The sequence below is a fragment of the Monodelphis domestica genome, chromosome 2, assembly GCF_027887165.1.
Source record: "Monodelphis domestica isolate mMonDom1 chromosome 2, mMonDom1.pri, whole genome shotgun sequence".
Classification (NCBI taxonomy): Eukaryota; Metazoa; Chordata; class Mammalia; order Didelphimorphia; family Didelphidae; genus Monodelphis; species Monodelphis domestica.
In genome coordinates this window covers 537,096,013-537,110,266 of record NC_077228.1, presented here as the reverse complement: position 1 = coordinate 537,110,266, position 14,254 = coordinate 537,096,013, and the positions used below count along the sequence as shown (strand labels likewise).

Sequence of the window (14,254 nt, the reverse complement as noted above, 5' to 3'; positions counted from 1 at the left end):
CAAAGCCTTCCCTTGCCATTTACTCTGCAAAGGGCTCCGGGCAGGTCATTCACGACCCTGGCCTCAGTTTCCTCATGTGTAAAATGAACCCGCTTATTACTGGGCGCCAGATTCAGGGGATACCAGAGCCAAAGGGAGCCCAGCCCTGCCTCCAGGAGCAGACATTCCTGGGTGTGTATCCGTATGTGAGCTCTGAAAGAGGGTCCGAGAGAGCCCCGGCGTGCGCGCGGGTCTGTGCGCGCGCTTAAGAGGCTCGATGGCACGTGGATCCCTGCGCGTGCATGCTTGCATGTGTATGAGCCTTGCACTAGCGTGCAGAAGTGTGCGCACAGCCGCTAGGGCGTGCGTGTGCCCGTGTATGTGTGTGCGCGCGTGTGCGCGTGTGCGCGTGCGATCTGCTAAGTCGCCGGCTGGAGGTGCTGTGTCTCCTACCGCAGAGGAAGGAGGGCGGTCGGCCGGGCGGGCTGTATAAAGACAGCGGCTCCCGGGCCAAGCTCTCAGTCTCTCGGAGTTGCCGGGCAGCCGGGGTCAGGAGCCGCGAGGACGGACAGCTCAGCCCAGCCCAGCCCAGTCCAGCCCCGCTCAGCCCAGCCCAGCCCGCCGGCGCCTCCCAGGTAAGGCTCGCCGTGGGCTCCTCTCTCCCACTGGCTCGCTGGGGGCCCGGGACGGCGCGAGGCAGCGGGGCAGCCGGCCTCGCCGCTCGGACGGGGTTTGCTGGGGCTGGCGTGTTCTGCCCGGGTCCCCCCAGAGGCTGGAGAGGAAGCTGCTTCTCCCCAAGCACGCCCCCGGCTCTGGCGCCCGCGCCCCCGGGGACCTCCCTGCAGCCCCTCCAGGGACAGAGAACTCCACGAAGTTGGGTCCCCTCTTTGTTCCCCTCTCTGTCGGCCGTGCTAAGGTGGACGGTGACTCCCCAGGGCTGGGGACAAAGGTGAGCCTCGGAGGGGGGCGGCCAGCAGGGAAGCCCGGGCAGCCCGCCTCCATCCCACTTGGGCATCATCGAAGGATGCCCTCCCCGCTCCCGCGCTCTCTCCTCCGAATTCCCGGGGGACTCGCCCCTTTCTGAAGGGGACTGACAGCCCTGTCAGTAGAGCAGCAGCCCGCATTCGGGGCTCCGCGGGGTCATCCATCCAGAGCTGCAGTGACCACACAGGCCGCTTCGCTCCAACATTTTACAGAGGCAACAAGCCAGAACCACGAAGGCCAGTTACTTGTCCAGGGCCACACAGGTGGCAAGCGGCGGAGGTGAGATTTGAACTCACGTCCTCCAATTAAGCAGCTTTCTAATGCCTCACACTTTGCACCCAGAGCTTTACTGGAGCTTTGGGCAGCATCTGAGGAGTCTCTTCCACTGAGATGTCCGTTCAAGGCTTCAGCGGGTCTGGAATAGATTTGAGTTCCGTGCTTGGGAGGCGGGGAAAGGTCTCTGAGCCTCTTTAGTGAAGGAAAGCAACTCTAAGAGGGAATGGCAACTGCTCCCCAGCCCCACCCCCACTCCCGCTCTTGCTTGCTTGCATCTGTTTTGAGTGGTTGTCCTTTTCTTAAGGCCCGCTAGCCCCAGCTGTAAATGCATTAAAAGTATGCAAAAGTGTGCAAAGTGGAAGAGGGAGGCCGTGAAGCTTTCTCCAAGTTTCCGGGCCTGGGCTAGCCTGGGGATGCTGGAGCCACTTTGAAATGAAGGTCAGGGATGGGTGGGCAATAAAAGGGTGCCCTGGACCTTTGGGGGAGACGGGGAGCTGTAAAAAGCGCTCTCCCCTCCCCATTCACCACAGGATAATTGGGTTTAAGAAGGGGGAGAGGGCCTCATGGAATAGGTTTAGAGCCCTTTGAAGCTATTTGCTTTGGTGGCAGACCCTGAAACTTCTTTTCTTCAGCCTTGCAGAGGGAGTTCGGCTAACTTCGGTTCTTTCTTTTCTGAAAGGGCAGTGGCAGTGGCCGCCTTTGTGTCCCCTTTATTTATCCCTTGAAAATGCGGAGATCAAATAGGCTGGCCTAGAAAAGGGAGGAGGAGAGAGCTGGCTGCTGGGCTTCACTGATCAGTTTTCTATAGCGGAGCCCCAGATGAACGCCCTCCTTTCCCCTAGACTTAAATCAGTGGCTTGAGGGGCTTCTCCCCTCTTCCAAAGCTGGGTTCTGCTTGCATGTGGGAGCGGGGTGGGTGGGTGGGGGTCTGCCTTTGAAACAACTTAACCCTTTCATTTTCCCTCCCGAAAATAAATACTTGGTTGTGTGGACAGATCAGCTATTGTATGGGTATGATGCTGAGGCAGCTGCCTTGGAGACCAAGAGTCCCCCCCCCCCAAAAAAAAAAAAGCACCAGGAAATGGAGCAATCCCTGTATTTTGCTGCCAAACTGATACAAAACAGATTCGTTCCTACCTTTAAACACACACACACACACACACACACACACACACACATTCCAGAGAGCATGGTATACCTGGGTCAGGCAGGAATGCTGAGCTGGGCTTTAGCCACTATTTGAAACAGCCCTCAGAGACAGGAGAAGGTATCAGGGTCTCCTAATCAAGCCCACCGGGAGGAGAGAGCTTGGGGCTTTCTGGATGCAGAGTCCCTCTCTAATCAGGAACAGTTGGGTTTTGTGTGACAATTGTAAGCTGGGAAGGGAGGGAGGCTCCTGTTTCCAGCTCAACTCTGAGGAAGCCAGTAAAAATGGCTCTGAGGGGCTTCAGGGACTGGCCAAGGAGAGACGGGACTTCAGTTCTTTCTTAGGGATTTCCTTGGGTTACAGTAACTTTTTCTGTCTCCAAGTTATTTTTCAAGAAACACTTAAATCTCAAACCACAGAACCTGCATTCGGATATTCTGTGTCACTTTACCTGTGTGACCCAGAGCAAGCCTCTTCCCCTCTCAAGGGGGCTGGACTACATGGCTTTCAAAGACCCATTCAGCTAGACGTCTGTGGTTTGTGATGCCAATCTGCAACGCCAGGAAACTTGTAGATCACACTTACACTTTAGATTTCACTTTTCTGTGATCAAGTGTAACTGAGAAAACCGAGAAGACAAAAGCTGTTTCTATATGAAGGCTTTTAGTGGTCAGAAAAAGTATAGTTTTAGGGTATGTTCTCTCTCTCTCTCTCTCTTTCTCTCTCTCTCTCTCTCTCTCTCTCTCTCTCTCTCTCTCTCTCTCTCTCTCTCTCTCTCTTTCTCTTTCTCTCTCTCTCTCTCTCCCTCTCCCTCTCCCTCTCCCTCTCTCTTTCCCTCCCTCCCTCTCCCTCCTTCCCTCTCTCTCTCTCTCTCTCCCTCTCCCTCTCCCTCTCCCTCTCCCTCTCCCTCTCCCTCTCTTTCTCCCTCATCTTTCTCTCTCTGTCTCTCCTTCCCTTTCTCCCCCTCTCTGTCCCTGTCTCCTTCTCTCTGTCTTCATCTCTCTCTCCCTCTCCCTCTCCCTCTCCCCCTCTGTCTCTGTCTCTCTCTCTCTCTCTATAAAAAGTGGGGGATGGAGAAGCAAAGTTTCTTGGCTTTGCAAACTTGGTTAAGCTGTGAATGTTTGCTGCCTTTGTTACCTGAAGGGCATTATTTAGAGTGACTTCTAAATTAACCACTTGCTGCTATCTGGACGCCAAAATGACTTCCCACAGTGAACTGCAGAATGAAAGATCTTATACCTCTGTTTAATAGGAAATGGCTCTTTGCTGACCTCAACTTAGGAAGGGAAGAGAGGCCCAAAGCTTTGTTTAAAGGTTCTTAGCTGGGTGGAGTTTGAGCTGCAAAGCTATCTCCCAGAAGAGGCTGTAAACCACTGTGGGGCAAGACGCTGATAAGGGAGTTGACCCAGGTGGCTTGGTTCTCTGAGCTGGCTTCCTCTCCCCTTACAGACAGACAGACAGACACCTTTCCTGATCTTATGAGAGGCAGTGCTTACTACAGTGGGAAGAGCTCAGAAAACCTGGGTTCAAATTCTACCTCACTTTCCTCAAGGACTACAATGTCTCTGAGGTCCCCATCAGCCCTAGATCTCTGATGCTGGGTTGACTGAAAACATAATAATCAACAGTCACTAAGCATTTATTAAGCACCTCCTGTGTGCCAGGCATTATGCTAAACACTGAGGATGCACATAAGAAAAAGAAAGGAAATCCCTGCTCCCGAGGGTGGCCCTGCTAGTAAAATGCCTTTCCAACATTGGGCTAATCTGGGTGGGAATGAATCCCCCGGCTGGCCTGCCAGTGTGGACAGCAGCCTTTCTTGTCAGGTCTGGCAGGAGCCGCCCGGCCACTCCCCCCTCACCCTCATCATGTCTGCAGTGCGGGGGGCATCGGAGCACAATAGACTGGATCAGGTTTCTGAGTGTGTCTGATGATGCTTTGGCCAAGGACCGAGGGCGGGGCCAAGGGGTGAAGCCCAGGCAGCTTCCTCTCTAGGTTTGTGGGAAATCTGCCGAAAGCCCTGGGGAGAGGAGGGTGTGCTGGCGCTGTGTGAATAGGGGTCAAGGTTTATTTATGCCCCGTGGTCCGGGCAGCCCCTGATTTGCATGAAACAAGCTCACCCTGGGTCATTCCTGAATGCAGTGGGAGGGCTGCATTGTTGCCTATGGAAGGAAACAGACCACTTGTCCCTGCTTGGGCAGGAGGAGCAGATGGCCTGGGCCCGATGTACCTTCTCTGCCAGGGCCATCCTTGCGGGCAGGCGGGCATGGATTTCCAGCAGATTCGGGAGCCCCGGAGCCTGGCCCCAGATCCTGGCGCATCAAGCAGTAAACCTATCTCCCAGGACAGAGAAAAGAAAGGAAGGAGAGGGGAAAAGTCTCTTAAGTGCCTACTATGTGCCAAGCACTGTGTGCGGAAGGAAGTGCTCCAAAGGTCTCCTCTGAGGCTGGGGTAGCTTTAAGAACGTTGGGCTAAAAGTTGGGTCTGCACTTCACCTAACAGGCAAGGTGGAGCCAGGGTGCGATTTAGGGATTAGATTTACTCTGCTTGGCCCCAGAAGGCAGAATCAGCAATAAGAGGGGCTGGGAAAAGGGGGCTTGCAAAGAGGAAAATTCAGGCTTTCTGAGAGGCACAACTTCCCAATAATTAAATAGTAGACAGAAAGCCATTTCCCCAGTCAGGAAGACCTCGGGTTCAAGGCTGGGAGAGCCAGGGCAAGCAACTCACTTAACCCCGACCCAACGCGAAGAAGTAGCAGAACAATCGCTCATTTGTATTAGGACAGGAAGTTTCTTACACTAATGTAACCCCAGACCCATTACCTTGTCCTTCCCTCCATCCCTATCCCACCCCAAAGTCCAATGGCTCCCCTTTACTGGAGGTCTCCAAGCCATGTCTGGATGCCCACTTGTCAGGGAAAGAAGGCTGTGGGGGCTCCACGGCAGGGCCTCTGAGCTTCCTCCCCATTCTTAATTCTGTGGTTTGGGTTGGGGGGGCTAGTAGGCAGGGAAAGAGAAGGGGTAACGGGATGAATTGTAGCATTTTCACAGTCGTTATTAACTTGATCGCTGAGAATTCAAGCTCTGAGAGACTACAGATAGGGGCACTTTGGCTACAGAGCACTCCTAGGGGCACTGAGGGGCTGAGCAAGGGTAGTAGCTGTGGGTAAGGCAGGGCAGGGCCACAGAAGAGAAGTCTCCTCTCGCACCTGTGGCCCTGGGAGGCTTACATTTCCATGGCCAAACAATCTCCCAGGGAAAAGTCAGCCCTTCCTCCTGGGAGCATTCTGGGGGCAGGACTGCTGTTTTTTCCACCTGTTCAACCTGGAAGGGAACTTCCGATTCTTTAGTCAAACAACACTCAACACTCATCTACAAGTCAATCACCTGATGGGAGGTTTAGGTGGCAGAGATACAATCAACCCATCAACAGGGTTTATGAGATACTTCTGAGTGCTGGACCCTGTGCGGGGCAGAGGAGAGAAGCCAACAGAGAACCCCCTGCCTTCAAACAGCTTCCAGTTTACCAGCAACATCTTCGTCCAGTCCTTTTTCTATCATGTCTGACTCTGCGACTTCATTTGGGGTTTTCTTGACCAAGATTCTAGAGTAGTTTGCCATTCTTTTCTCCAGCGCATTTTACTGTTGAGGAAACCGAGGCAAATAGGATGAAATGCCTTGTTCAGGATCATACAGTTAGGAAAGGTCTGATATGGGATTTGAACTCAGAAGAATGAGTCTTCCACACTCCTGTCCTGAGCTCTATCTACTGCACCATCTTGATGCCAACTCACAACTTCTCCTTGTTTGGAAAAAAACCAAAATAATGGTCATTGTGTTTACATGAGTAAATTGCACTTTAGTTAAACCTTTTATTTGACAGATGAGGGAAACTGAGATCCATGAGGGAGACGTGACTTGCCCAAATGGATTTCTACCCTTATCCTTTTGGTTCCAAATCTAGGGCTCTTTCCCTGTATCTCCCTGCTTCTCATCATCCTCTAGCCAAATAGGTCAGAGGAGGAGAGCAGCATTTGTGTGTAGGCAGGAGTTTTAGAATTCAATGTTTGGTCTTTTGGCGTGTCTGCTGCAGAGGTGCCAGGTCTTTCATTTGAGGGATGACACTCCTCCTCTCACTGTGATGAACATGCTTTGGACCCCTTGGGATCACTGGAAGAAGATGCTGAGAAGGGGACAGGTGGCCAGATGCCCGAACCCTCCACATCAGGCAGTTTCTCTAGTAAGGATGGACCATTTTCTCCTTCTTGTCATTCCCAAAGGATAGGAAGCAGTCTTGATTCCCACTCGGCAACTTGCTAGGGAGGTGACATTAACTTCTTTGGGCCAGTTTTCTCCTCTGTAAAATGAGGAAGGTTGGGCTAGACTGCCTCAAAGGTCCACCGAAGCTTGAAATCTAGGATCCTGCCACTTACTATCCGTCTGACTGTGGGCAATGGCCTTGGACAAGGTAGTTTCTTCCTCTGAAAATGTGTGGGATGGACTTGATGGCTTTGATCATCTCTTCTAGTTACAGTTCATGTGACCTCAATACTTTCAGGACCAGGCATAGATCTGCCATCTTTGAGACCACTGAAGAGAAAAGAGAGGAGCAAACTTGGATCAGGGGCTAGTTATTCACATGGTGTTTATGGATTTGTAAACCATATTTGGATAATTGGATTTTGATGTCATTGATTTCCTTTTAATCTCATCGATTTTATTGTATGCATTTCAAAATATTCTTATGAGAAAAGGACCCTCAGCTTCACCTTCCGACTGCCAAGAGGGTCCATGGAGCACAAAAGGGGAAGAACCTTTGGGCTAGAATTTTGTGAATGGAGCCATGCTGCCAAGGGACGGGTAGGCTAGCTCCTTGTCAATATGCCTAAAGTGGGTTAGGATGGATTAAAGCAGGAATAGAAATGCTTCATTCAGGAGCTCTGGTGCCCATCATGGCCCAAATGGTCTGATGATCTGTTATGTCACTAATGTGTTTCAATGTTTAATTTAATTCAATGAAGGAAGCCCAGATCGTCTCCTGAGTTGTGGGATCTCGAAGGTCTGAGGGTCTCCTTTTGATCTTCTGTGCTTCAGGATTGAGAGAGTTCATGCAATCCCAGTGATGAAAAGGGCTAGGTTCTCCCTGCTTCCCTACCCCGATTTGGAGAGATGCCTTTCAGCCCATCTGCTGGAGTTGAGCTCCTCTTCATTTGCTCTCCCTTTGGAATGGCCATCAGCCTGCACCAATAGCCTGCAGGCTCACTGGTGGACCTGCTGGGGAGGTTTGGTCATGTAGGTCCCTACACAGAATGAAGCCAGTGGGGAGCGAATTACTGCTTTCTTCCAGCAGAGGGTGGTCTGACCTGCTCTCTGGGCCTCTGTTGGCTAAGAGACCTTAGCTCTGGAGTTGAGTTATTCAGGGTTCCTTCCAGCATGAATGGGGAGTTTCTGGAAAACCTCCCTCTGCCTAGCTTTCTCTGTCTTTGGCTTTTTGTCTCTCCTCTCCTCCCCTCTCCCTCCCTCTCTCTCTGTGTCTCTGTATGTCTCTCTATCTGCCTCCCTCTCTCTCCCTCCTTCCCTCCCTCCCTCTCTGTCTCTCTCCGTCTGTCTGTCTCCCTCCCCGCCTCTCCATTTCTCTGCCTTTCTCTCTGTCTGGCTTTCCTTTGGCAAATGTACTCTGACTAAAAATACTGTATGTGAGATTCTTCATGAAGCAGTAGGTATTCAGGAAGTAGTTCCTTCCTCCTAGACTCAATGGTGACTGAATACATTTCTCAGGCTCCCAGCTAGGAAGGACCCCAGAGGCCATCTAATCTTGCCTCCCAGAGAGACTTTAAGTGCCTTGTCCAAATATGAGAGTGACAAGCTGGGCTTTGAATCCAGGTCCCCTGACTCCTAATCCCACTCTTTCTACTCTGCCATAATAATAATAGCTCATATTCCTAGAGGGCTTCAAGGCTTATACAGCACTTTATAAATATGCTCATTTGAACCTCACAACAGTCTTGGGGAGAAGATGCTATTATATCATCCTCATTTTACAGATAAGGAAACTGAGACCAGAAAGGCTTAATTGACTTGCTCCGTCACACAGGAGCAGACCCATGCTTTGTAAAGAAGGGATTTCAATTATTAAAATCAATTTGCTTTTTGGGAAAGGTTTTAATTTGTTTTCAGAAGGAATCTTCTATATATCCCCAGGATAGAGATTCCAAAATTGGATGACATTTATTTCAAATGCACAGGAGAACAGGAGAGCTCATTTAGGCCTCTCTCTCCTTACTCTTCCATTCCTCCCTCCCTCCCTCTCTCCTTCCATCTTGCCCTTTTCTTACCTCTCTCCCTCTCCTTCCTTTTCTTCTTTCCCCCTTACCTTACCTTTCTGGCTAGTCTGAAAGGACTCCATCTTCCTTCCTTCCTTCCTTCCTTCCTTCCTTCCTTCCTTCCTTCCTTCCTTCCTTCCTTCCTTCCTTCCTTCCTTCCTTCCTTCCTTCCTTCCTTCCTTCCTTCCTTCCTTCCTTCCTTCCTTCCTTCCTTCCTTCCTTCCTTCCATCTTGCCCTTTTCTTACCTCTCTCCCTCTCCTCCCTTTTCTTCTTTCCCCCTTGCCTTACCTTTCTGGCTAGTCTGAAAGGACTCCATCTATTGGGCTAACTCGGGTGGCTGCTAATGGTCTCCAGGCTGGAGTGGAGAAGAGGGAGCCATCTGTCCTTTTAGCCTGTAACAGGCTCAGCACCCCTGCTGCCTGAATCCCCATGGTGTCAGTCAGAAGATACTTAATGTGGAGAGAGCTAGGCTGAAGGAGGGGGCAGGGAAATGTTCCTTGTCAGTATAAATAATTTTTTTTGGCACAGAATTCAGTGATTTACCAAATCAAATTAACATTGCCCAGAGGGCAGAGGCAGACTACAAAACAATTACTTCTCAGTTCTCCAAGTCCCTTCTCTCCCAGTGCCCTGGGGTTTGAGACCATTGAGAGCTGGCAGCAACCCAAAGGGATGGATGTTGGCGAGGGTGAGAAGGGGAAGGAAAGGCAGGAACAAGCCTTTCCAAGATAATTATTTAAGAAGGAAAAAAGCATTAAGATGTCTTCTTTCCTGATTGCATACCATACACCCCTGCCTGACAGCCCCGAGTGCCACTAAGCCTCCCTGGGCCTCAATTTCTCTCTCAGAAAAAGGAGGGAACGGGACCAATACCATCCAAGGCAATTTCCAATTTGGAAACTAGGATCCTATGACAATGGCCCTGTTGGCAAACCAGGACTCAGGGTCCTGCTCATCTTTCTAGAGATGTTTAAAGAGTGGAACTCTCTGTCCTCAGAGGCCTTTTGGAATGGTGGCAAGATGGAAGAATCATAGACTGGATAGTTGGATGGGTCTATGGAGGTTCTTGAGTCCAACCTCTTCATTTTACAGATAAGGAAACTGAGTTCCGGAGGACTCGGTGTCAAATATCATGTCTTGGATGGGCTTTGGGATTTGGTAGCAACGTAGATTCAAGAAAACCCAAGCTCAGATCCAGCTTCACTCACTTCCTGTGTGACCCTAGGCAACCTGTGACTCAGTTTGCCCATTTCTAAAATGGACTTGGGTTAGCTGTGCAGAAGTGGAGCTTTGAGTGACCTGCATTTCAGCCAGCCAATCAGCTAGCTTTTATTAAGGGGCTGCCACGATCGATCCAGGCTTTGGGCTTGAGTTCCACAACTATTTTAAGGGTCTCTGTGATAACAGTGATGATAATGATGAGACTTGCAAAGCTCGTGTGTCTCTTATCAGTTTTATCCTCATAAATGGACGTAGATGATCTTTTACACTTAACATAACGGCAAAATGAACTAAACAAGTGACTTGTCCAAGGTCACACAGCCAACACGTGTGAGGCAGCAGGATTCCAATCTTCATTTTCCTGACTTGGGGCTTGATACTCTCCCCACAGTACCTTGGGGAGAGAATTCCGACCCTGGAAGAATCAGACTGCTTCGCAAAAAGGAGTTAATAGAATTAGCGTCTCATTTCTGGGGCTGAATCCCAGCTCTGCTGGCTACTATCATCATGACCCGGGAAAGCAAGCCACTCTCCCTTTTTGGGGCCTCATCTGTCAAGCGAGGGGACGGGACACTTGATGGCTTCCAGGGCCCCTTCCAGAGGGAGTTCTGTGATTGTCTACAGGTGGCATTTGTAAGCATCTGGTCCCTGGATACTTTGTCCTTAAAACAACTGTTTAAATGAAGCCCCGGGGGACGGGGTCCATCCCAGACAGCAGCTGGCTAGCAGGAGGGCTTCCTGAAGTCCCCCGCTTCTCCCCACAGCCAGAAATGCGCACCAGGCACCGAGGCTTCCCGCCATTCCATGCATTTTGAGCATTTTTCCTGGATTCTCCCTAATTAGAGGCTGAGGGTGGCCCTGAGCTGAGGTCTTGGGCTTCCACGTGAATGGGGAATGGCGGGCTGCAGGCTTTCCCACCATTTCTTGTTGCATGCGAATCTGGGGTGGCATTTGTCAGGCTTGTGCCTGAGCCTGTGGCCGCAATCTCGAGCGAGCTGTGGATGAGCTCAAGCTGTTCCCGGCCTCCAGAGGAGCAGATGAGATGGCTCCAAGGGTCCCCTGTGCAGAGGGATCGCGTCATCATCTATGCTGCAGAAGACAGACCCGGGGCCTGACAGCTCCTTGGCCCACAGAGTGCTGGGTTGATTTCACACCCAGGGCTCCCAGCCAACTCGATGAGGTCATAAGTCTCCAGTACCGTAATCATAATACTAATAAATACTAAAACCCACACAGCGAGCCCCTGCTCTTTCTTTGGGGGGAGAAGAAATGACTGCCTGCTTTCTGCCCCCCTTTATTTGTAAACCAGGGTTAAAGAAGTCTCTAGCCCTGCCCCCCCCCCCAATAAATACATGTGAATTGCAGGAAGGAACTAAACGATTCCTCTTTTTACATTTTGTGTAGAGTCCAGCCTAGTATAGTATCTGGTACACAGTAGGTGGTTTGTGGATTGATTCTCTGGAATGTCCTGGGAACACTAGAATGCAAGCTTCTTGGGGGCAGGGATCTCTCTCTCTCTGTGTCCCCCTCCTTCCTCCCTCCCTCCCTCCATCTCTCTCTCTGACCTTTGAGGTTCTTAATGCTGAGATTCGATAACAATCTTCCATAAGATCAGCTAAGTACCAAGACCATCTGGACGGGTGAGCGAGAGGAGCACCCATGAGTGATGCCCCTGACTGCTAAGGACGGTGTTTCTTTGGTTTTTGTCTCCTCCGCAGGTTGTTTACTTGGGTCTTTGCCAGTCGTCATGGATCTCTTCTCCTTTGATTACTCGGAACCCGGGAATTTCACGGACCTCAACTGGACCTGCCCCAATGGAGATTGCATCACTGTGGACACCGTCATGTGCCCTAGCACGACGAGCCGAAACGTCCTGTTGTACACCCTCTCCATCTTTTACATTTTCATCTTTGTGGTGGGCATGATTGCCAACTCCGTGGTGGTGTGGGTGAATCTCCAGGCCAAGACAACAGGCTACGAAACTCACCTGTACATCTTCAACTTGGCCATCGCTGACCTGTGCGTGGTCGTCACCATCCCCATCTGGGTGGTCTCCCTGGTCCAGCACAACCAGTGGCCCATGGGAGAGCTCACCTGTAAGATTGCTCACCTCATCTTCTCCATCAACCTCTTCGGCAGTATCTTCTTCCTGACCTGCATGAGTGTGGACCGTTACCTGTCCGTGACCTACTTCAGCAACACCAGCAGCCACAAGAAGAAGGTCGTGCGCCGGCTCATCTGTATTCTCGTGTGGCTGCTGGCCATCTGCGTGTCCCTGCCGGACTCGTACTATCTGAAGACCGTCACGTTGGCGGCCAACAATGAGACGTACTGCCGCTCCATCTATCCCGAGCACAGCATCAAGGAGTGGCTGCTGGGCATGGAGCTGCTCTCCGTGATCCTGGGCTTCATCATCCCTTTCTCCATCATCGCCATCTTCTACTTCCTGCTGGCCAGAGCAATCACGGCCTCCGGTGACCAGGAGAAGCACAGCAGCCAGAAGATCATCTTCTCCTATGTCATCGTTTTCCTCATCTGCTGGCTCCCCTATCATGCCGTGGTGCTCCTCGATATCTTCTCCTTCCTCCACTTTATTCCCTTCAACTGCCAGCTGGAAAACTTCCTCTACACGGCTCTCCACGTCACCCAGTGTCTGTCCCTGGTGCATTGCTGTGTCAATCCCGTACTGTATAGCTTCATTAATCGAAACTACCGGTACGAGCTGATGAAAGCCTTCATCTTCAAGTACTCGGCCAAAACAGGTCTCACCAAACTCATCGATGCCTCCAGAGTATCGGAAGCAGAGTACTCCGCCTTGGAGCAGAACGCCAAATGACCAGGGGCGGCCATCCCCAGAGACATCCCTTAGAACTTCCGTGCTGGACTTTCATGGGGCACAAAGCCAAGCCAAACCCGCTTCCGGTCAGTTTCCTATGTAGTCATCTGTTTGTTTCTTCTTGGTGCCCACGTAAGTGGCCAGCCCCGACCATGGAAAAAGAAAGTTTGGCATTCGCAGCCTTTGGGCACCGTTGTGGACATCGTGCTCTGCTTGAAGACACCGTGAGAGAGCGTTCCCGAGTTCCAGTGTATATTCTATATGGTGTATTGTATTTAAGACCTAAGACTTTTTTCAATTCTCTGGTTATCAGTGTACTTAATACATTGTATTTGAAAGTTAAATCTATTTTTATCTTTTATTTGGAGTCGTGTATCCAGAGTGCTATAGTTTCAGTGTTAGCATGGATCGTTGTTGACTGTTCTATGACTGAGGAGGACTTTCATTGTTAGCTGGATGGAGAGTATATGTATATAAATATCTATCTATATATATGTTGGTCTGGATTGAAATATTTTATTTGCAATAGCTTTATATGTGTATGGTGGCGTACACTAGCATGGGGCATGAAACATGAGCTGTTTGCTTTAAAATATAGCCTGTGGCATGAACAGTATTGTAAGGTTAGGGTTAACGCAAGACCGTGGGCCAACTTGGTCACCAGATCCCCAGGAGGAACAGAGAGGGCTTATTACAGAGTTCTATTTGTAACTTATTTTTGAAAATAAAGGTCTTTGATCCAAAGGCAGCCTACGAGTCTGGCATTTCCTTTTGGGGAATCGGGGAACAGAAACTCCCAGGGAGGTTAAGCCAACTGAGAAACACTGGGATGGAGCTCATTTTTGGATTGTAATTTTTGCATGTGTGCCCATGCCAGCATCCCCACCTGTCCTCTGCTGCTGTCCTGCACTCTTTGAACATCTGCCTAGGCCAAAAAGGAGACTGGATGGTATGAGAAGAGCTAAGGGTCAGCCTGGAGTGAATATTGTAGGATCTGGAAGAGAATACATAGATTGGCCGCCATTACATGAGAACGTCAAGGTAAGTCAGTCCCAAGAGGCAGGATTCAAATCTAGTTCCGCCAGTTCTGAGGCCAGTGGCTTTCTACTGAATCCTACTGTCATCAAGATAGTAAATAAATCAGACATGGTACCTGTTCTTATGGGGCTTGCACTCTTGGGAGGTGGAGGCAGGGGGATGACACACAAACATACAATATTCTACAACAGTGATTCTTTTTTTTTTTAACTCTTACCTTCCGTCTTGGAGTCAATACTGTGTATTGGTTAAGGGCTGGTAATGGGGGTCAAGTGACTTGCCCAGGGTCACACAGCTGGGAAGTGTCTGAGGCCAGATTTGAACCTAGGACCTCCCGTCTCTAGGCCTAGCTCTCAATCCACTGAGCTTGCCCCCTACAACAGTGATTCTTAAAGCATGGCTTGGAGACCTCTAATGGCGCCCAAGACTTTATTGGGGATGTCCACAAGG

The 14,254-nt window shown here is 50.5% G+C and overlaps 1 protein-coding gene across 2 annotated transcripts; it reads left to right on the top strand.

Annotated features, from left to right (window-relative positions):
• The first annotated feature begins 342 nt into the window (after positions 1-342).
• On the top strand, positions 343-13,514 carry ACKR3 (atypical chemokine receptor 3). Of its 2 annotated transcripts, none has more exons than XM_007486068.3 (2): positions 343-614; positions 11,649-13,514. In XM_007486068.3, the coding sequence occupies exon 2, from the start codon at positions 11,678-11,680 to the stop codon at positions 12,764-12,766; it is 1,089 nt and encodes a 362-aa protein (XP_007486130.1). In that variant the 5' UTR covers positions 343-614; positions 11,649-11,677; the 3' UTR covers positions 12,767-13,514. The 2 variants fall into 2 exon arrangements, with proteins under 2 accessions (XP_007486130.1, XP_001372691.1); XM_001372654.4 differs by having other exon boundaries at positions 394-928.
• Positions 13,515-14,254: the final 740 nt, after the last annotated feature.

What these genes read in the sequence shown, in the direction of transcription:
- ACKR3 (XM_007486068.3), top strand. Translation starts at nt 11,678, where the DNA reads ATGGATCTCTTCTCCTTTGATTACTCGGAACCCGGGAATTTCACGGAC.